Here is a 21,644-nt window from a genome sequence, read left to right on the forward strand (position 1 = left end):
GTTCTTGTATTTTTATTTTTATTTTTTACAAAAAATATGATTGTTGTTATTGCCTTTGTAGTAGTAGTGTTCAAGTGCACTGATCAGATGTGTAGTTCATATTTGGTCCAAAGCAGGGGTGTCATCATAACCAAAGTGCGGACCGGGGGCCACTTTTTGGCCTGGAGCTAGTTTTTATTGGTCCTTGACAGTCAATTCAAAAAAGTTTTTTCCCCAAATATGTAGTTAAATATAGTGTTTTCAGTCAGAATTTTATGTATTTTGAGTTGACAATCACGTGTTTTATTGTAAACTTGTAATATACCGTATTAAGTCAAAATAATAGAAAAAAACCTACTTTGCAAGGAAAGTCAGCACAAAAGTTGTGTAGTTCTTGTATTTGTTTTACAAAACATATATTTTGTGTTATTATTGCCTTAGCAGTAGTAGTGTTCAAGTACACTGATCAGATGTGTAGTTCATATTCGGTCTAAAGCAGGGGTGTCAAAACCAAAGTGTGGACCAGGGGCCATTTTTTGGCCTGGAGCTAGTTTTTATTAGTCCTTGACGTGTTCTGAAAATTAAATAAAGTCATTATTATTGAAGTGTGTTAGATCAAAACAACTGTTTGCTTTGTTCTCTATAACAGGGTCTTAACCCTTTTGACCTCAGGGCCCAACTTTTCCACTGCATAGGGGCCCAATCTTACCCCTACATTTTAATAATATTCAATAGCTATATCTAACCTGTTTACAACCTTATCAGATAATATGAAAGGATGTGTTAATTATCAGGGCTTAGGTCAGGCTGATTGCAAAAATAAATACTATATCAAATATAGAAGGGACTCATAAAAACTGATAAAAAAAATAAGTGAATATACAATCACACAGGGGTAAAATAAATACATTCTAACAAATTTGATAATAATATATATATTTCTTAAATAAACTGTCAAATAATTACAGTTTCACCACTTTAGTCATCATTTTTGAGCTTAAGAAACTTCTCTATGACTTTAGCTCCAGAATTCTTCCTTGTTTGATATTGCCTCTACTACCACAAGTGGTGGAGAAGTTTATTACAACTGAGTACCACTGTGGTCCATTTGAGAAACAGATATTAAACGGTGGCCCTTGAGGTGTCGCACGGGGCCCCTATGGTTAAGAAACACTGACCTGTAACACAAAAAACTAAGATAATGTTTTTTGTTTTTTTCAAATAACCTATCATATTCTAATGTATATTGAAATTGTTTAGGCATCTTTAATGTACAATATTTATCAAAGTGGCCCTCAGTGGAAAAAGTTTGGATACCCTTGACTTAAAGTAACCAAAACTTTTAATATGATGCAGTGTATTTTTCCACCTCAGAAAAATATATAAATGCTTAATTTGATAATAGATGTTAATAAATAAAATATGAATGTACAATTTTAGTTCCCAAGTGTTTTTACATAATACTTTATTTTATATGGTACGGACTTAAAAACACTTTAATTGCCCCTACTGTACATTTGGATTGTTATATTTCAATGTTTAGCTCTTAATTATGTACATTTTGAACTGTAAAAACAAATCAAGAAGTAAAGCATTTTTGAGTCTCGGATTAAAAAAAAAAATACGAGAACATTAATTTGGTAAAGGCTCTGGCTCGGAGCCCTGTGGGACACCAAAGTTAAAAGTAGAGATAAATGCTTTAAAATGTAATATCGGAAAATATCGGTATCGTTTTTTTATTATCGGTATCTGTATTTTTTATTTATTTATCCATCCATCCATCCATTTTCTACCGCTTATTCCCTTTGGGGTCGCGGGGGGCGCTGGAGCCTATCTCAGCTACAATCGGGCGGAAGGCGGGATACACCCTGGACAAGTCGCCACCTCATCGCAGGGCCAACACAGATAGACAGACAACATTCACACTCACATCCACACACTAGGGCCAATTTAGTGTTGCCAATCAACTTATATTTATTTATTTATTAAATCAATATAAAAAACACAAGATACACTTACAATTAGTGCACCGACCCCAAAAAATTCCCTCCCTCATTCACACAAAAGGGTTGTTTCTTTCTGTTATTAATATTCTGGTTCCTACATTATATATCAATATATATCAATACAGTCTGCAGGGATACAGTCCGTAAGCACACATGATTGTGCGTGCTGCTGGTCCACTAATAGTACTAACCTTTAACAGTTAATTTTACTCATTTTCAATAATTACTAGTTTCTATTTAACTGTTTTTATATTGTTTTACTTTCTTTTTTATTCAAGAAAATGTTTTTAATTTATTTATCTTATTTTATTTTATTAATTAAAAAAAAAAAGGACCTTATCTTCACCATACCTGGTTGTCCAAATTAGGCATAATGTGTTAATATCCACGACTGTATATATTAGTATCGGTAATTAAAGAGTTGGACAATATCGGAATATCGGCAAAAAGCCATTATCGGACATCCCGAGTTAAAAGCGGTAAATTCCCTTTAGTTGAGAGCGATGTATTACATACTAATGTTTAAACTAGTATTTATAGGGGTTATTTCTAGTCATCTTATAAAATATCAACTTTGTTTTTCTCAAACTTGGAAAAAAATAAGGCATTATTGTTAATTGACTTTATCATCGTCAGGTGATCGGTTTGCTCCAGAAAGCTGCAGTGAGTATATTGCTATAATTTAGTAAATATAACATACTATATACACTAGTGGTGTTCTTAACAGTTATTTAGCCATTTAATTCATACTTGCCAACCCTCCCGAATTTTCCGGGAGACTCCCGAAATTCAGCGCCTCTCCCGAAAACCTCCCGGAACAAATATTCTCCCGAAAATATCCCGATTTTCAGCCGGAGCTGGAAGCCACGCCCCCTCCAGCTCCATGCGGACCTGAGTGAGGACAGCCTTTTTTCATGACGGGAGGACAACAGGGTGACAAGAACTAAACCATCCAGACTAGTGATAAATTGTATTATTATGTTTATCTTACCTAAAAATAAATGTATTTATTAATTAAAAAAAAAAAAAAACTAAATAAATTTTTACTATATTTTGCTAAATACATCAAAATTAATTGTATTTTTACTTGCATTTTTTCGTTACTCCTTATTACATCCAGCCATAGAATTATACATTAAAATAAACATATTTTGAAATAATTGATTTTAAATTATCATAATTCATTTAAAATGACCATATTTAATTATTAAAATAATTGCTTGTTTATCAACAACTTTAGCATTTTATTCATTACATTTTGAAACTCTCAGAAGCCAAGTTATGTTACATTCCCTAATATTTATTTATGCAATTTTGAAGTATCAATTATCTAAACACAGTTTGTTTGCATATTTTCAGGATGTAGATATATATATATATATATATATATATATATATACATATATATATATATATATATATATATATATACATATATATATATATATATATATATATATATATATATATATATATATATATATATATATATATATATATATATATATATATATATATATATATATATATATATATAAAGTATTTATATATATATATATATGTATGAAATACTTGACTTGGTGAATTCTAGCTGTCAATATACTCCTCCCCTCTTAACCACGCCCCCAACCACGCCCCGCCCCACCCCCGACCACGCCCCCACCCCCCACCTCCCGAAATCGGAGGTCTCAAGGTTGGCAAGTATGATTTAATTCCTTTTTACTGGATATTGTTATGGACAAGCTATTGGGATCTGGCATCTACATGTTGCCTTTACGTACAGTCGGAAATAACACCTACTAGTAGTTGGACGCGTCTCGATTAAACGAAACCACCACATTTTCAAACAGCATAAAAGTATAGCATTTCAATAAATGTCATAGCGGAAAAACGATTAGAGCTCTGTGGCAGCGTGACGTGGGGAGGGGAGCAATTGTCCCAGACACCTCAACGGCACAATGGCGTGGTTAACGAGGACCCTCGAATGCAACACTAGCGCTCCACACAGATGGAGGCTGGGCTAGCGGCTGCTTGGCGACCAGCTGCTCGGTGACTGCTCCCCTGGCGAGCGGTGTCGGGGGTTGGGGAGTTTTTCGGCGTGAACGGGTGTGGCGTCGCCCGGTCCCAGCTCGAATGTGACCCGGGGCGGGGGAGCCGACGGTAGAGGCGGACGTCATTACATCGTCGCCTCGGCTAGCGTGAGGTTAGGCTAACAGCAGGTGGCTAGCTCAGCTGTTGACAATTAGTGTGACTGTTTATGCTCGCTTTGTCGCGTAGCCTCCATATCCTCGTATTAGCACAACATTGTTAAAAAAGCGATAGCTCGCTCAAAATTCAGTTGTAAAAAAAAAAAAAAAAAAAAAAATCAGTAGCAAACAGCGATGCGAGCAATTACGTGACTGTTTGCTACACCGAAGCGAGCACTGCGCATAATGACTGATTATTATGGCATGGCTCAGCCTGGTCTGTACTGGCAAGTTTGCATCGAGGACGAGCAGGAGGACCGGATGTCCTCCTCTTCTCCGCTTCCGTCCCCGGATTTGCTGGATGAGGACGCTTCCGGCGTCCCTCCTCCGGATTGCAAACGCAGCCCGGCGGGGGACAACTGCGCCCAAGCGGGCGAGCCCGTCGACGGAGCCGGCGAGTCGGAGACGAACGGCCACCACCACGCGAATGTGCAGCCTCCTTCCGGCAACAACCAGAGCGAGGACGGGGGCAAGCCTGCGAAGAAGAGGAGACCGGTCAGGGTGGACACGTCCAAAGCCAAAACCTCACTGGAGGCGGTGAAGATCAGCATCAAGCAGCTCAAGTGGAAAGAGGTTCGTAAACTGAAATTGTAAAGGTGTTCGTGGGTTTTTCTTTGTTTGCGTCAAACTTTTGTGCGGCGCAGCTTTTTTTTTATAGAATAGAATAGAATTAGGGACTGCCGATATTATCGGCCGATAAATGCTTTAAAAAATGTAACATCGGAAATTATCGGTATCGGTTTCAAACTTTTATGGACAGAATTTCTAGGCGCAGTCAAGGCGTTGAGGGGATCTGGTTTGGTGGCTGCAGGATTAGGTCTCTGCTTTTTGCAGATGATGTGGTCCTGATGGCTTCATCTGGCCAGGATCTTCAGCTCTCACTGGATCGGTTCGCAGCCGAGTGTGAAGCGACAGGGATGAGAATCAGCACCTCCAAGTCCGAGTCCATGGTTCTCGCCCGGAAAAGGGTGGAGTGCCATCTCCGGGTTGGGGAGGAGATCTTGCCCCAAGAGTTCAAGTACCTCGGAGTCTTGTTCACGAGTGAGGGAAGAGTGGATCATGAGATCGACAGGCGGATCGGTGCGGCGTCTTCAGTAATGCGGACGCTGTATCGATCCGTTGTGGTGAAGAAGGAGCTGAGCCGGAAGGCAAAGCTCTCAATTTACCGGTCGATCTACGTTCCCATCCTCACCTATGGTCATGAGCTTTGGGTTATGACCGAAAGGACAAGATCACGGGTACAAGCGGCCGAAATGAGTTTCCTCCGCCGAGTGGCGGGGCTCTCCCTTAGAGATAGGGTGAGGAGCTCAAAGTAAAGCCGCTGCTCCTCCACATCGAGAGGAGCCAGATGAGGTGGTTCGGGCATCTGGTCAGGATGCCACCCGAACGCCTCCCTAGGGAGGTGTTTAGGGCACGTCCGACCGGTAGGAGGCCGCGGGGAAGACCCAGGACACGTTGGGAAGACTATGTCTCCCGGTTGGCCTGGGAACGCCTCGGGGTCCCACAGGAAAAGCTGGACGAAGTGGCTGGGGAGAGGGAAGTCTGGGCTTCCCTGCTTAAGCTGCTGCCCCCGCGACCCGACCTCGGATAAGCGGAAGAAGATGGATGGATGGATGGATGGTTTCAAAGAGTAAAATGTATGACTTTTTTAAAATGCCAATAAACCTTAAAGGGGAACATTATCACAATTTCAGAAGGGTTAAAACCATTAAAAATCAGTTCCCAGTGGCTTATTTTATTTTTCGAAGTTTTTTTTCAAAATTTTACCCATCACGCAATATCCCTAAAAAAATCTTCAAAGTGCCTGATTTTAACCATCGTTATATACACCCGTCCATTTTCCTGTGACGTCACATAGTGATGCCAACACAAACAAACATGGCGCATAAAACAGCAAGCTATAGCGACATTAGCTCGGATTCAGACTCGGATTTCAGCGGCTTAAGCGATTCAACAGATTACGCATGTATTGAAACGGATGGTTGTAGTGTGGAGGCAGGTAGCGAAAACGAAATTGAATCAGAAACTGAAGCTATTGAGCCATATCGGTTTGAACCGTATGCAAGCGAAACCGACAAAAACGACACGGGAGAAAGCGAGGACGAAATCGGCGATCGCCTTCTAACCAACGATTGGTATGTGTTTGTTTGGCATTAAAGGAAACTAACAACTATGAACTAGGTTTACAGCATATGAAATACATTTGGCAACAACATGCACTTTGAGAGTGCAGACAGCCCAATTTTCATCAATTAATATATTCTGTAGACATACCCTCATCCGCGCTCTTTTCCTGAAAGCTGATCTGTCCAGTTTTGGAGTTGATGTCAGCAGGCCAGGGAAGCTAGGGTCGATATTCTTCTCTTGATCATCTTCGGTGGCATAAGGGACGGTGTGAGCCAAGACATCCAGGGGGTTTAGCTCGCTCGTCTGCGGGAACAAACTGCCGCCATTGCTTGCCGTGCTACCGAGGTCCTTTGTCCCTGAATTGCTCACACACTCCGGCAGATTCAATGGGGGTCTGGCGGCAGATTTCTTTGACTTTATCGTTGGAAATGCATCTGCTTTGAGTGTCGCAGGATATCCACACATTCTTGCCATCTCTGTCGTAGCATAGCTTTCGTCGGTAAAGTGTGCGCAACAAACGTCCAATTTCTTGCCACTTTCGCATCTTTGGGCCACTGGTGCAACTTGAATCCGTCCCTGTTCGTGTTGTTACACCCTCCGACAACACACCGACGAGGCATGATGTCTCCAAGGTACGGAAAACAGTCGAAAAATCGGAAAATAACAGAGCTGATTTGACTCGGTGTTTGAGAAAATGGCGGATTGCTTCCCGATGTGACGTCACGTTGTGACGCCATCTCTCCGAGAGCGAATAATAGAAAGGCGTTTAATTCGCCAAAATTCACCCATTTAGAGTTCGGAAATCGGTTAAAAAAAAAAGGTCTTTTTTCTGCAACATCAAGGTATATATTGACGCTTACATAGGTCTGGTGATAATGTTAGCCTTTAAAGGCACTGCCTTTGCGTGTCGGCCCAGTCACATAATATCTATGGCTTTTCACACACACAAGTGAATAAATGCAACGCATCCTTGGTCAACAGCCATACAGGTCACACGGAGGGTGGCCGTATAAACAACTTTAACACTGTTGCAAATATGCGCCACACTGTGAACACACACCAAACAAGAATGACTGGTGGTATAGCTCGGTTGGTAGAGTGGCCGTGCCAGCAACTTGAGGTTTCCAGGTTCAATCCCCGCTTCCGCCATCCTAGTCACTGCCGTTGTGTCCTTGGGCAAGACACTTTACTCACCTTCTCCCAGTGCCACCCACACTGGTTTAAATGCAACTTAGATATTGGGTTTCACTATGTAAAAGCGCTTTGAGTCACTAGAGAAAAGCGCTTTATAAATATAATTCACTTCACTTCACTAACACATTTCGGGAGAACATCTGCACGGTAACACAACATAAACACAACAGAACAAATACCCAGAGCCCCTTGCAGCACTATAACTCTTCCGGGACGCTACAATATACACCCCCCGCTACCTCCCGGTGAGATGGGTCCCTTATGATGTTTTGGGCCTCTTTTGAGGCACCTGGCACTGTACAGTTAATTTAGTAGCATTTTGGGTCACACAAGCGTAAGAAAGAGTTAACCCGATATGCGGCATGATGTGTTACAACTAGAGATGTCCGATAATGCCTTTTTTGCCGATATCCGGATATTGTCCAACTCTTAATTACCGATTCCGATATCAACCGATACCGATATATACAGTCGTGGAATGAACACATTATTATGCCTAATTTGGTTGTGATGCCCCGCTGGATGCATTAAACAATGTAACTCTACCATGAATTGATTAACATGGACCCCGACTTAAACAAGTTGAAAAACTTATTCGGGAGTGTTACCATTTAGTGGTCAATTGTACGGAATATGTACTGTACTGTGCAATCTACTAATACAAGTCTCAATCAATCAATCAGTGCAAATTCATAATAACACATAAAAACATACGAACATAGATAAAAAAATACATAAAATATAGGAATGTCCGATAATATCGGACTGCCGATATTATACTTTCAAATGTAATATCGGAAATGATCGGTATCGGTTGCAAAATTATCGGTATCTGTTTCAAAAAGTAAAATTTATGACTTTCACTGCCTTTGCGTGCCCGCCTAGTCACATAATATCTACGGCTTTTCACACACACAAGTGAATGCAAGCCATACTTGGTCAACAGCCATACAGGTCACACTGAGGGTGGCCATATAAACAACTTTAACACTGTTGCAAATGTGCGCCACACTGTGAACCCACACCAAACAAGAATGACAAGACACATTTCGGGGGAACATCCGCACCGTAACACAACATAAACACAACAGAACAAATACCCACAACCCCTTGCAGCACTAACTCTTCCGGGACGCTACAATATACACCCCCCGCTACCCCCTACCCAAAAACCCCGCCCACCTCAACCTCCTCATGCTCTCTCAGGGAGAGCATGTCCCAAATTCCAATCTGCAGGCATGTTAAAAAAAATAATGCACTTTGTGACTTCAATAATAAATATAGCAGTGCCATGTTGGCATTTTTTTTCCCATAACTTGAGTTGATTTATTTTGGAAAACCTTGTTACATTGTTTAATGCATCCAGCGGGGCATCACAACAAAATTAGGCATAATATTTTGTTTATTCCACGACTGTACATATGGGTATCGGTTGATATCGGTAATCAAGAGTTGGACAATTTTGTAATATCGCCAAAAAAGCCATTATCGGAAATCTCTAAATAGAATATATCTTTATTGTCATTCTACATTGTACAACGAAATTGTAGGCAAAACTAATTTAGTGCAAATTCATAATAACACATAAGAACCTAGATAAATAGATAAAAATACATAAAAATACCAAGCACACAGCTCACATGCACAGTCTTTCTTGTCTTGTGTTCAGCGATACTATTGCTCTCGGGTAAAAAGTGTTCTTAAATCTGTTTGTCCGGCATTTTATTGTCCTGTATCTCCTGCCCGAGGGCAGCAGTTCAAAACGTTTATGTTCGGGGTGAGATGGGTCCCTTATGATGTTTTGGGCCTTTTTTGAGGCACCTGGCACTGTACAGTTCATCTAGTAGCATTTTGGGTCACACAAGCGTAAGAAGAAGTTAACCCGATATGTGGCATGATATGTTACAACATAAAGTCTGAAATCTTTTGACTAAGTTTTTCTTAAATAATTCAAATAAATAATGCACCTGGGGATAGGCTGATTGGCAACACTAAATTGGCCCTAGTGTGTGAATGTTGTCTGTCTATCTGCGATGAGGGTGTACCCCGCCTACTGTCTGAATGCAGCTGAGATGGGCTCCAGCACCCCCCGCGACCCCGAACGGGACAAGCAGTAGAAAATGGATGGATGGATGGATGGGTGTTTATTATGTTTCTCTAATAGTTTTTTTATTTCAGTATTTATTCTCTATTTGGAACATGCAAGCATACAACATGATACATCGCAATTTCCAGTTTCTCTCTTCAACATGTTCGAAAAGGAGTAGGAAGAAGCAGAGCTTATTTAATCCTACCCCTTTTCTTTTACATAACAGTTGCCAAAACTTTTGTTCCCTTCCTGTTCTCAATTTATTCACAATATACCTGTAAGTAATCACAATAAAATTAAATAAATACATAAATAATACTCTGTGAAGTAAGGTACATTTCATATGGTGAGATGAGTAAGATTATTTTGAAAATGAATGGATGGAGGAAATAAATTCAGAATGTTTATCATGGTTCTTCTTCTTTGTACTTTGTAAACACTTTAAGTTTGAAGAGTTTTTTGAAGTGGATCATATTAGTACATTGTTTGATTTCTTTGCTTAATCCATTCCATAATTTAATTCCACATACCGATATGCTATTTTAATAGATAGATAGATAGTACTTTATTGATTCCTTCAGGAGAGTTCCCTCAGGAAAATAAAAATTCCAGCAGCAGTGTACAGAATTGAGATATTATTTAAAAAAAAAAAAGTAAATAATAAATAATGGGGATATATGTTATTGTTTTGCAGTCTGATGGCGTGTGGGACTAAAGAGTTTTTGGTTAAGCCTTTATTGTTTTAAGTGTTGCTTTGTACTCTGTCACTTTAAAGTGTATATACATGAAAAGTTAAATGTTGTTTATTATTTTTGGTGGGCGTTGTGGCGCGCTACTCTGTTCAGCAGTCCTTAAAAGTATAAACATGCACGGGTGAGATAGGCTCCAGCAGCCCCCGCGACCCGAAAGGGACAAGCGGTAGGAAATGGATGGATGGATGGAAGGATGGAAGGGTCCGATGCGGCCCCGATTTGGCCTCGTCGTCACTTGCACGCGCAGTCTGATGAAGTTAAAAACAAAGAAAGTGGATTGCGTAAATGAACAAGGTAGTCGCGACTACTACTACAAAATAAAATAAAAATTGCCACACCTTAAAAAAGAGTTTAGTACGGGAAAATAAATGGAAGTTTATATATATATATATATATATATATATATATATATATATATATATATATATATATATATAAATAAGTGTAACACATTTGGGAAGGTTCTAATATTTGTATGGCTGTTAAGTAGAGGATACACGGTAATAAGGGCAGATCTACGTTTGCTTTATTTTTCGACTCACTTATGTAAACAAATTACGCAATTAGGTAACATGCAAGCAAATACACCACAACGTACACATCATTTCTAGTCCTTCAAAAATCTTTATTTAGAGTCCAAGTATATAATATTTATGGCTTCATATATTACAAACCCCGTTTCCATATGAGTTGGGAATTTGTGTTAGATGTAAATATAAACGGAATACAATGATTTGCAAATCCTTTTCAACCCATATTCAATTGAATGCACTACAAAGACAAGATATTTGATGTTCAAACTCATAAACTTTATTTTTTTTTGCAAATAATAATTAACTTAGAATTTCATGGCTGCAACACGTGCCAAAGTAGTTGGGAAAGGGCATGTTCACCACTGTGTTACATCACCTTTTCTTTTAACAACACTCAATAAACGATTGGGAACTGAGGAAACTAATTGTTGAAGCTTTGAAAGTGGAATTCTTTCCCATTCTTGTTTTATGGAGAGCTTCAGTCGTTCAACAGTCCGGGGTCTTGGCTGTCGTATTTATGCTTCATAATGCGTCACACATTTTCGATGGGAGACAGGTCTGGACTGCAGGCGGGCCAGGAAAGTACCCGCAATCTTTTTTTACAAAGCCACGCTGTTGTAACACGTGCTGAATGTGGCTTGGCATTGTCTTGCTGAAATAAGCAGGGGCGTCCATGAAAAAGACGGCGCTTAGATGACAACATATGTTGTTCTAAAACCTGTATGTACCTTTCAGCATTAATGGTGCCTTCACAGTGTAAGTTATCCATGCCTTGGACACTAATGCACCTCAATACCATCACAGATGCTGACTTTTCAACTGTGCATCGATAACAGTCTGGATGGTTCGCTTCTCCTTTGGTCCGGATGACACGATGTCGAATATTTCCAAAAACAATTTGAAATTTGGACTCATCAGACCACAGAACACTTTTCCACTTTGCATGAGTCCATCTTAGATGTTCTCGGGCCCAGAGAAGCCGGCGGTGTTTCTGGGTGTTGTTGATAAATGGCTTTCGCTTTGCATAGTAGAGCTTTAACCTGCACTTACAGATGTAGCGACGAACTGTATTTAGTGACAGTGGTTTGCTGAAGTATTCCTGAGCCCATGTGGTGATATCCTTTAGAGATTGATGTCGGTTTTTGATACAGTGCCGTCTGAGGGATCGAAGGTCACGGTCATTCAATGTTGGGTTCCGGCCATGCCGCTTACGTGGAGTTATTTCTCCAGATTCTCTGAACCTTTTGATGATATTATGGACCGTAGATGTTGAAATCCCTAAATTTCTTGTAATTGCACTTTGAGAAACGTTGTTCTTAAACTGTTTGACTATTTGCTCACGCAGTTGTGGACAAAGGGGTGTACCTCGCTCCATCCTTTCTTGTGAAAGATTGAGCATTTTTTGGGAAGCTGTTTTGAGACCCAATCATGGCACCCACCTGTTCCCAATTAGCCTGCACACCTGTGGGATGTTCCAAATAAGTGTTTGATGAGCATTCCTCAACTTTATCAGTATTTATTGCCACCTTTCCCAACTTCTTTGTCACGTGTTGCTGCCATCAAATTCTAAAGTTAATGATTATTTGCAAAAAAAAAAAAAAATGTTTATCAGTTTTATCATCAAATATGTTGTCTTTGTAGCATATTCAACTGAATATGGGTTGAACATGATTTGCAAGTCATTGTATTCCGTTTATATTTACATCTAACACAATTTCCCAACTCATATGGAAACGGGGTTTGTACATATAGCCTATTATTTGCGCACTATTAACTAGTGATGTACCGAAAATTTGGCCGCCGGAAACATACTTTGCTCACCGAAATGGGATGTTGTGATGACGTATCTACTTCCGCTGGTGGGCTGCGTCCTTCCCCGCGCACACCCAACACTGACGTAAAAGTCAAAATCGGGTCGCATTCGGATTCCAATCGGATTCGGATAACATCCTGATGTGGCCCAAATCTGACGTGACAAGATCAAATTTGAAGCACTTTAGAGTGTTTAGACTGGCAAGAAAATCAGATTTGGTGTGCAGTGTAAACGGGGCCATATTCCTCCCAGTAGAGAACTATCACCATGTTCTACAAGAACACCGCCTGTAGGTTCCATAAGCACAATTGAATATCTTAGTTGTTCAGACAGTATTGTTTATGTACGTTAAGATTGTTTAGACATGTTGTTTCTTAATGAGGAAAGACGTTAATGTCTCCTGTTTTCATGTTAGCATTTAAGCTAGTGAACTGGTGCCAGTCAGTCTGAGTTTATCAGAGTGCAGTTATCATGTTTTTTAAAATCATTTTAATTTAAAACAATATTACTCACCCCCGGTAGTTATTATTATGGTTTATCATTATATCCCTAGTTACTAAGGGTGTAACACAAAAATTTCGGTTCTGTACGTACCTCGGTTTAGAAGTCACGGTTCGGTTCATTTTCAGTACAGTAAGAAAACAACAAAATAGGCATTTTCTGGTTATTTATTTACCAAAATTTGTAATCAATGGCTTTATCCTTTTAACATTGCTTTAAAATAGCTGTGTGTGTGATGGATGTGAGCCACCACTAGGATGATCAGTGCAACAGCAGGCAGTCATGAATGCTAAGCATAACAATAACATACATATACACACAGGATCGATTGCCAGGGTTAATGCAGTCAACATATATAAAATAAAAACTAAATAAGATAAGGCTCAGAATTGGTTTCTTAACAAAACCTTTCAACATATAAAGTGCAACATTTGCACATATCAAGTGCAACATTAAACTGCTTCAAGTTGTAGCTCAGATTAAATAAAATGACAAAACTTTTCTTCTACATACAGAAAGTGCAACTTTAAACAGTTTCAAGTCAACTCAGCCTCAGATTAACTTTTCTCCCCCCCCAGCCTTTAACCCTGGTGACTTCACTAAATGTTAATGTTTTTTGCCAGAAAAATCAGTTTATCCACATTGTCTGCAGAAAGAGCAGACCTGCTTGCAGTTAAAATGTCTCCAGCTGTGGAAAATACCCTTTCGCTGGGCACGGAGGTAGCAGGTATGGCGAGGTAGTGCCTGGCTAACTTGGCAGTAAGAGGATATATGGGCTCATTGTTCTTCCACCATAGAAGTTGGTCAAAATCTAGTTTTTAATGCAATATGGTCTTAAATCTGCTGCTATAAAAACACCAACGGCATTTGTTATTGCTTTAGCCCTGCCTGACTCGCCGAGGAGAGGCTGCTTGAATGCGGTGGGAGCTGTGTTTGTTCGTCTTTCTCTTCGTTGAAGCGATGTTATCCATTGTTGTATCGCACCGCGAAGCCAAAATGTTCCCAAACGGGAGATCTTAACGAGGCAGGTGGGTCTTCCAGCTCTGGCTTTTACATGTTGTTGTAGCCCGGTCGCTGCTAGATGCCGTGTGTTGTGCCTGGGTGTGCATTGTTTACACAACGTACGGTGCGCTACTTAAAGGCCTACTGAAACCCACTACTACCGACCACGCAGTCTGATAGTTTATATATCAATGATGAAATCTTAACATTGCAACACATGCCAATACGGCCGGGTTAGCTTACTAAAGTGCAATTTTAAATTTCGCGCCGAAATATCCTGCTGAAAACGTTTCGGTATGATGACGCCTGCGCGTGACGTCACGGATTGTAGAGGACATTTTGGGACAGCATGGTGGCCAGCTATTAAGTCGTCTGTTTTCATCGCAAAATTCCACAGTATTCTGGACATCTGTGTTGGTGAATCTTTTGCAATTTGTTCAATGAACAATGGAGACAGCAAAGAAGAAAGCTGTAGGTGGGAAGCGGTGTATTGCGGCCGGTTGCAGCAACACAAACACAGCCGGTGTTTCATTGTTTACATTCCCGAAAGATGACAGTCAAGCTTTACCATTGGCCTGTGGAGAACAGACTTACCAGGAGGACTTTGAGTTGGATACGCAGACGCGGTACCGTGAGTACGCAGCTGCGGCTTCCAAACATTTGATCGCTTGCCCGTACGTGCATGCCGCTATGTCCATGTCACATACGTAACTTTGGGGACTTTGGGGAAATATATGTGCTGTATGAACTTTGGGGAGGTGAACGGTACTTTGGGCTGTGGGATTGAGTGTGTTGTGCAGGTGTTTGAGTTGTATTGGCGGGGTATATGGACGGGAGGGGGGAGGTGTTTGTTATGCGGGATTAATTTGTGGCATATTAAATATAAGCCTGGTTGTGTTGTGGCTAATAGAGTATATATATGTCTTGTGTTTATTTACTGTTTTAGTCATTCCCAGCTGAATATCAGGTCCCACCCGCCTCTCACAGCATCTTCTCAATCTGAATCGCTCCCACTTTCCTTATCCACAAATCTTTCATCCTCGCTCAAATTAATGGGGAAATCGTCGCTTTCTCGGTCCGAATCGCTCTCGCTGCTGGTGGCCATGATTGTAAACAATGTGCGGATGTGAGGAGCTCCACAACCTGTGACGTCACGCGCATATCGTCTGCTACTTCCGGTACAGGCAAGGCTTTTTTATCAGCGACCAAAAGTTGCGAACTTTATCGTCGATGTTCTCTACTAAATCCTATCAGCAAAAATATGGCAATATCGCAAAATGATCAAGTATGACACATAGAATGGACCTGCTATCCCCGTTTAAATAAGAAAATCGCATTTCAGTAGGCCTTTAATATGTCCGTGTGGAAACTCGTTCGGTACACCACCGAACCCCCCGTACCGAAATGGTTCAATACAAATACACGTACCGTTACACCCTTACTAGTTACAACAAAATATTAGCAGATGAAGCCAGTGGTTAACGTTCTTGCTGGACTTCACTACAGCTTTCGACTTCCTCGCAGCACCCGGGTTTTTGTGAGATTTTTCTTGGGTTTTGCAGGTATTATGGTTTTCGGGATGTTGGAATTTTGATCTTGTAAAGATGGTCTGACTACGCGATTTGGTGCGAAGAGAAAGGAACAGTGCCCTTAGTACTGAGTCTTGAGGGACGCCACTGTTTATTCTTTAGATCTTGCTGTCAGTCAGTTGTATTGCCGGTGTCCATGTTTGTGTGGAAGTGTTGGTAACATGTAGATCAACAAGCCCATTGCCTGGTGACCCACTGTTTGTCGTTAATTATTCACAAGTTGGCTAATTGATCCAGTTCTTCTTGTACTTTATCCGCCATAATGACCACGGCCTCCATTATGCATGAAAGGTAAAGACGGCTTTGGCAGTTAGGCAGGTGCCCGCATCGTAAACCCAATCAGGTGAAACTGTGCACGTTTCTCTTTGTCGTGAAGGCATGGACCCCCGTTTTGTCCATCGCCAACTCTCTTGAACTATATTACTTATAATGCAGTGTTTCCCACACATTCATTTATTTGTGGCGGCCCGCCACGAAAGAATTACGTCCGCCACAAATGGATTTTTCGGCTTTTGACTTGCTCGACCGCTCATAAAAGCAATGGGACTCTGTCTGTGAATGTACCTTGTAGTTACAACTCCGGTGCAGTAGGTGGCGGTAGCCTACTATGCATTGTAACTCCGCCAATAGCACTTAATTCACCTGGTGGGCCAGAAGAAGAAGAAGACGACGAAGACAAAATACGAGGGTAATATAGGTTATAGGTAGATCGCTCGCGGCTCGTCATATATTTAACGTTAATCCGCGATTTCACCGAGCGTTTCACTGACGGTGAGCAGCCTGACGCTGCTTCATTAACACCGCCGCTGTTTGACTCGGGGTCCGGGGCAGACGCACGTAATAACAATCACCTGTTTTCATACCGACGAGCTAACGTGTCCAGGTTATAACCCTGTTGTCAATAAACACACGTGGAGACGGTGCTTCAGATACTACATTAATACTCAAGCTAAAATGTCCACTGTCCACTGCAGCATGTGAATGCAATGAAAATAATAAAATCTGAGCCAACCAGCTGTTAAAATGTTGTCCAGGTTAATGTTTTGGCCATTGAAAGCCCTTCATTTCAAGATTTCAACTGTGATCGGGCTTTAAACAGGTGGCTCACCTGTTCAGATGGGTGTAACTGCTACTGGTCAAATAATGTGAAATAGCATTTAATTTTACACGTATGCAATGCCATTTAAATGTAATTATAGATAATAATAATAATAAATACTGTGTAGTGTTGTAAATAGTCAACGGGAAGGATTTTAGTAAGATATAAGCCATGAGCACTACACAGCTAGAAAAAAACCTAGGCAGGACAAGTAAAAATATTGGGGCAAGTAGATTTGAGAAGTCGGGCAAGTAGAAAAATTAGGGCGGAGGGAACAGGTGAGACTCAGCAAACACTGAAAAATAAAGCAGGGTCAGATCAGAAATGCACTTTTCTCATGAAAAGGGTCCTAATTTATATTCTTATGTGCCTTATAGAGAGGACCACGACAAAACATAGAGCGACTAGCTCCAGTGCGACCTGTTCAGCAGCAGCAGGAGGAGGAGGAGGTTGACTGACTGTGGCAGGACACCTCTGCCTCTGTTTCACTTTATGTTGCTGGTAAATAATATGGTTGTCGTAGTAGGCTAAAGTTAAATTATTTAGTATGCACTAATTAAAGGGGCAGAGCTTTAAGAGACATTTTAGCTTTTATATTTTATAAGACTTATTTTTTGTAAGAACCACAATTAATACATTTATTTCAGTGAATAACTAATTGTTCAAATCTGTATATAAATATGTACATAAAGTGTTGTAATTATATTCCAACTCCGCGTTCTTCTTGGTCATCGCCGCTGCCGCCGCCACCCCCCACCCCCCGACCACACCACCACAAATAGATGCCTGCCCTGTGGGAAACACTGTAATGTTGTCGCCCGAGTCCAGAGTGGTGCTTCGATACATCTGCAGAACCAGGTGTTGGCTGCTTCTGGGCATATGGCATTGACTTGAACAGTGGAAATGATTAACCTTAAGCTCGCCCTAATCCAATAGCGTGTAAGTCCTCTTTCAGGCAAAGAGAATGCGGTGATCCAAATTGATGGCAGCGGAAGACGAGAGTGATAGCCTCATTTTTTTTAATCAGGGTAGTCTGAAAAAAGGCAGAATGGTTGAAGTGGTGAAGTCGACAAAAAATGTTTTATTAAGTCAAGTTAGATGTCATTTTCCAAACAACCTCAAGTACCATCTGTGGATGCTGCCTCGCTCGGCTGCCATGCAGGCTTTTTCTCATTCACACGCTTGCATGCCGGCACACTAATGGGATGCACTTCCTTCAGGGATCATCCTCATCCCAAAGACGACGTGGCTCGTGTCAACATGGAACTTAGTGCCGAGAGCAACGGCTCAAAGAATAATGCTATCTTTAGCCTTTTATTGAGCGAGCAAGGAAGCACATTTGAATGTTGAAGTGCGCCTTGTGGTCAAAGTTTTCCCTCGCCCTTCAAAATCCCGACTAAGCTACTTTGCGCCGCGGCATCGACAACATGCCAGCTAACACGTGACGGTGCATCCTGCAAAGATGAGCATAACCAATTATTCTAAAACATGTTCCCAATGGGAAATAATTGAAATAGGATCAAATACTTTCCAAAAGTAGAGGTTTCCTGAACCGATATAAATATTGGAAGCACATTTACTTGTGCAAAGCTCTACATCCAGTTAACATCTTAATGTCCTTCAATAAGCACACGATTAGAGATGTCCGATAATGTTTTTTTTGCCGATATTCCGATATTGTCCAACTCTTAATTACCGATTCTAATATCAACCGATACCGATATATACAGTCATGGAATTAACACATTATTATGCCTAATTTTGTTGTGATGCCCCGCTGGATGCATTAAACAATGTAACTTTACCATGAATTGATTAATGTGGACCCCGACTTAAACAAGTTGAAAAACTTATTCGGGTGTTACCATTTAGTGGTCAATTGTACGGAATATGTACTGTACTGTGCAATCTACTAATACATGTTTCAATCAATCAATCAAAAACAAGGTTTTCCAAGGTGGGGGGGGTGGGTTTGGTGGTAGCGGGGGTGTATATTGTAGCGTCCCGGAAGAGTTAGTGCTGCAACGGGTTCTGGGTATTTGTTCTGTTGTGTTTATGTTGTGTTACGGTGCGGATGTTCTCCCGAAATGTGTTTGTCATTCTTGTTTGGTGTGGGTTCACAGTGTGGCGCATATTTGTAACAGTCTTAAAGTTGTTTATACGGCCACCCTCAGTGTGATCTGTATGGCTATTGACCAAGTATGCTGCATTCACTTATGTGTGTGTGTGTAATAGCAGCATATATTACGTGACTGTGCCGGCACGCTGTTTGTATGGAGGAAAAGCGGACGTGACGACAGGTTGTAGAGGACGCTAAAGGCAGTGCCTTTAAGGCACGCCCCCAATAATGTTGTCCGGGTGGAAATCCGGAGAAATTTGAGAGAATGGTTGCCCTAGGAGATTTTCGGGAGGGGCACTGAAATTTGTGAGTTTCCCGAGAAAATCGGGAGGTTGAAACCGATACCGATAATTTCCGATATTACATTTTAAAGCATTTATCGGCCGATAATATCGGCAGGCCGATATTATCGGACATCTCTACACACGATTGAACAATTTCCGCCGTGGATCAATAAAGTTTGTCTAAGTCTAAGGTTGGTCTTTTCTGCTATTTTAGTCGAGTCATTTACAAAAGGTAAACATGGTAGGCTATAGGCTACACAACAGCTAAGCACCATACATACAGTACAGGCCAAACGTTTGGACACTCCTTCTCATTTCAATGCGTTTTCTTTAGTTTCATGACTATTCATTCACATTGTACAACAGTCACATGCGGACATAACATTAGGTACAAACCAGAGTTTTTTTTAAATGTGCATTTACAAAGATAATAACCGCTCAAATTTTATTAAAATTGTGCAAAGTAGAGCGTAAACTATCGAAACTTTCCTTGCCCATGGAATACAAAAACATTGTAAATTTAATATAATGTACCAGCCTGTTTGATGGTATAATAAATCTATAGTGTAAAGTCTATTTTTTTAGGGCTGTAAAAATAACGACTTAACTCGTGGTTAATCACAAAAAATGGTCACATTAATCATGTACAGTACAGGCCAAAAGTTTGGACACACCTTCTCATTACAATGTGTTTTCTTTATTTTCATGACTATTTACATTGTAGATTGTCACTGAAGGCCTCAAAACTCTGAATGAACTCATGTGGAGTTATGTACTTAACAAAAAAAGGTGAAATAACTGAAAACATGTTTAATATTCTAGTTTCTTCAAAATAGCCACCCTTTGCTCTGATTACTGCTTTGCACACTCTTGGCATTCTCTCCATGAGCTAACTCCTTCAAGACTGTTGGAAAACCATTTCAGGTGACTACCTCTTGAAGCTCATCGAATGCCAAGAGAGAGAAATGTGTCCGCGTCATTCAATTTACTGCGTCATTAGCTGAACTTAATGAAGTATTGTGGCCACTAGGTGTTACTAAAAGATAGCTTAAGTCCATTCCAAGAAGTTAAAATTAAATAGATTAGTATTGTGGTTGTCTGTCTGAGTAAAGTTACTTGATCAAGCCTTTTGTAACAATCCTCACTACAAAATAATAAAAATATGTGTGATTCGTGCTGTTATCGTATCGGATCAATATCAGTATTGGCTAATACTCAGTGGAAAAAGTTGAACCGGGACATCCCATGTTGCTATCATAAAACCTTTATTTATTCGACAATGCGGTTATCATGTCATGGAATTGAGTGCCCAAACAAAAAATTCCAGGCGTCCTAGATTTATTTATAAAGCACCCAAAGTGCTGTACAAATTAGCTAAAAAATAATATAAAGATAAACCCAAAAATTGGTTAATAAAATAAATAAAAACATCTGACAGGTTTAAAAAATAACGTTTTGATGAAAGCTAATACAACTGAATAAGATATTTTAAAAACATTACTAATTTGTAAAAAGAAAAAAGTCTAGCTCTGCTTGTTTTTGTTTTTTCGGTGACTCATTCATTTAATAATCCACCATGGGGCCAAATAAAGTTGCGAATAATAGCGCTTAGATAAAGAAGGTGAGGAACTCTATAAGATCGCAGAAAGAGTTCATTACAAATGTTGTATCCGTGTGGTTCTGTCTTCACCTTGCCCCTCCCAGAGTTTTTAATAAAGGCAAAAGTGATGTTAAATGTTCATATATATATATATACCGATATATATTTCATACTATTTTCTGCATATACATCTACAATTATTCTCTATAAAATGTGTTTTGTTTTATTACTTTTAGGTGACTGGAGCAGATTAATTGTATTTGCATAATTGTTCCATGGGAAACATTGCTTTAGTTTTTGTACACTTTGATCTTCAGATGATCCTTTAGGAACTAAACCCAAGGCACCACTGTACGTTAAAGCAATGATAATAAAATACCTATACAAATAATATTCTCTTAAACTTCAGTGACGACTGACATGCTGTAATCGGATTTTGTAATATTAACTTTTGACACGAGTGTAAAAGTAAGTTAAGCAGTTAGCACTAGCAGCTAACTAACTACATCACAGTTATGGTTGCCCTCAGAGGGCCGCATTTAACAATGAGTAATAAATGAATTTACGTGTGTGTATATATGTGTATGTGTATATATATATATATATATATATATATATATATATATATATATTTTATTTTTTTACATAAGCTGCAAAAAATCTTTAAATTTCACTTTACAAACTGGCAGCTCAGTCACAAGAATTTTACAG

The 21,644-nt window shown here is 40.1% G+C and overlaps 1 protein-coding gene across 1 annotated transcript in view; it reads left to right on the forward strand.

Annotated features, from left to right (window-relative positions):
• The first annotated feature begins 3,867 nt into the window (after positions 1-3,867).
• The window catches only part of ttll11 (tubulin tyrosine ligase-like family, member 11), a 42,084-nt gene continuing 24,307 nt past the window's right edge, over positions 3,868-21,644 (forward strand). The window contains exon 1 of the mRNA XM_061966505.2: positions 3,868-4,804. Within this exon, the coding sequence (XP_061822489.1) occupies positions 4,418-4,804 (387 nt within the window). The 5' untranslated portion in view covers positions 3,868-4,417. The remainder of the gene's footprint in view (positions 4,805-21,644) is intronic.

This window comes from Nerophis lumbriciformis, linkage group LG11 (assembly GCF_033978685.3).
Source record: "Nerophis lumbriciformis linkage group LG11, RoL_Nlum_v2.1, whole genome shotgun sequence".
Lineage (NCBI taxonomy): Eukaryota > Metazoa > Chordata > Actinopteri > Syngnathiformes > Syngnathidae > Nerophis > Nerophis lumbriciformis.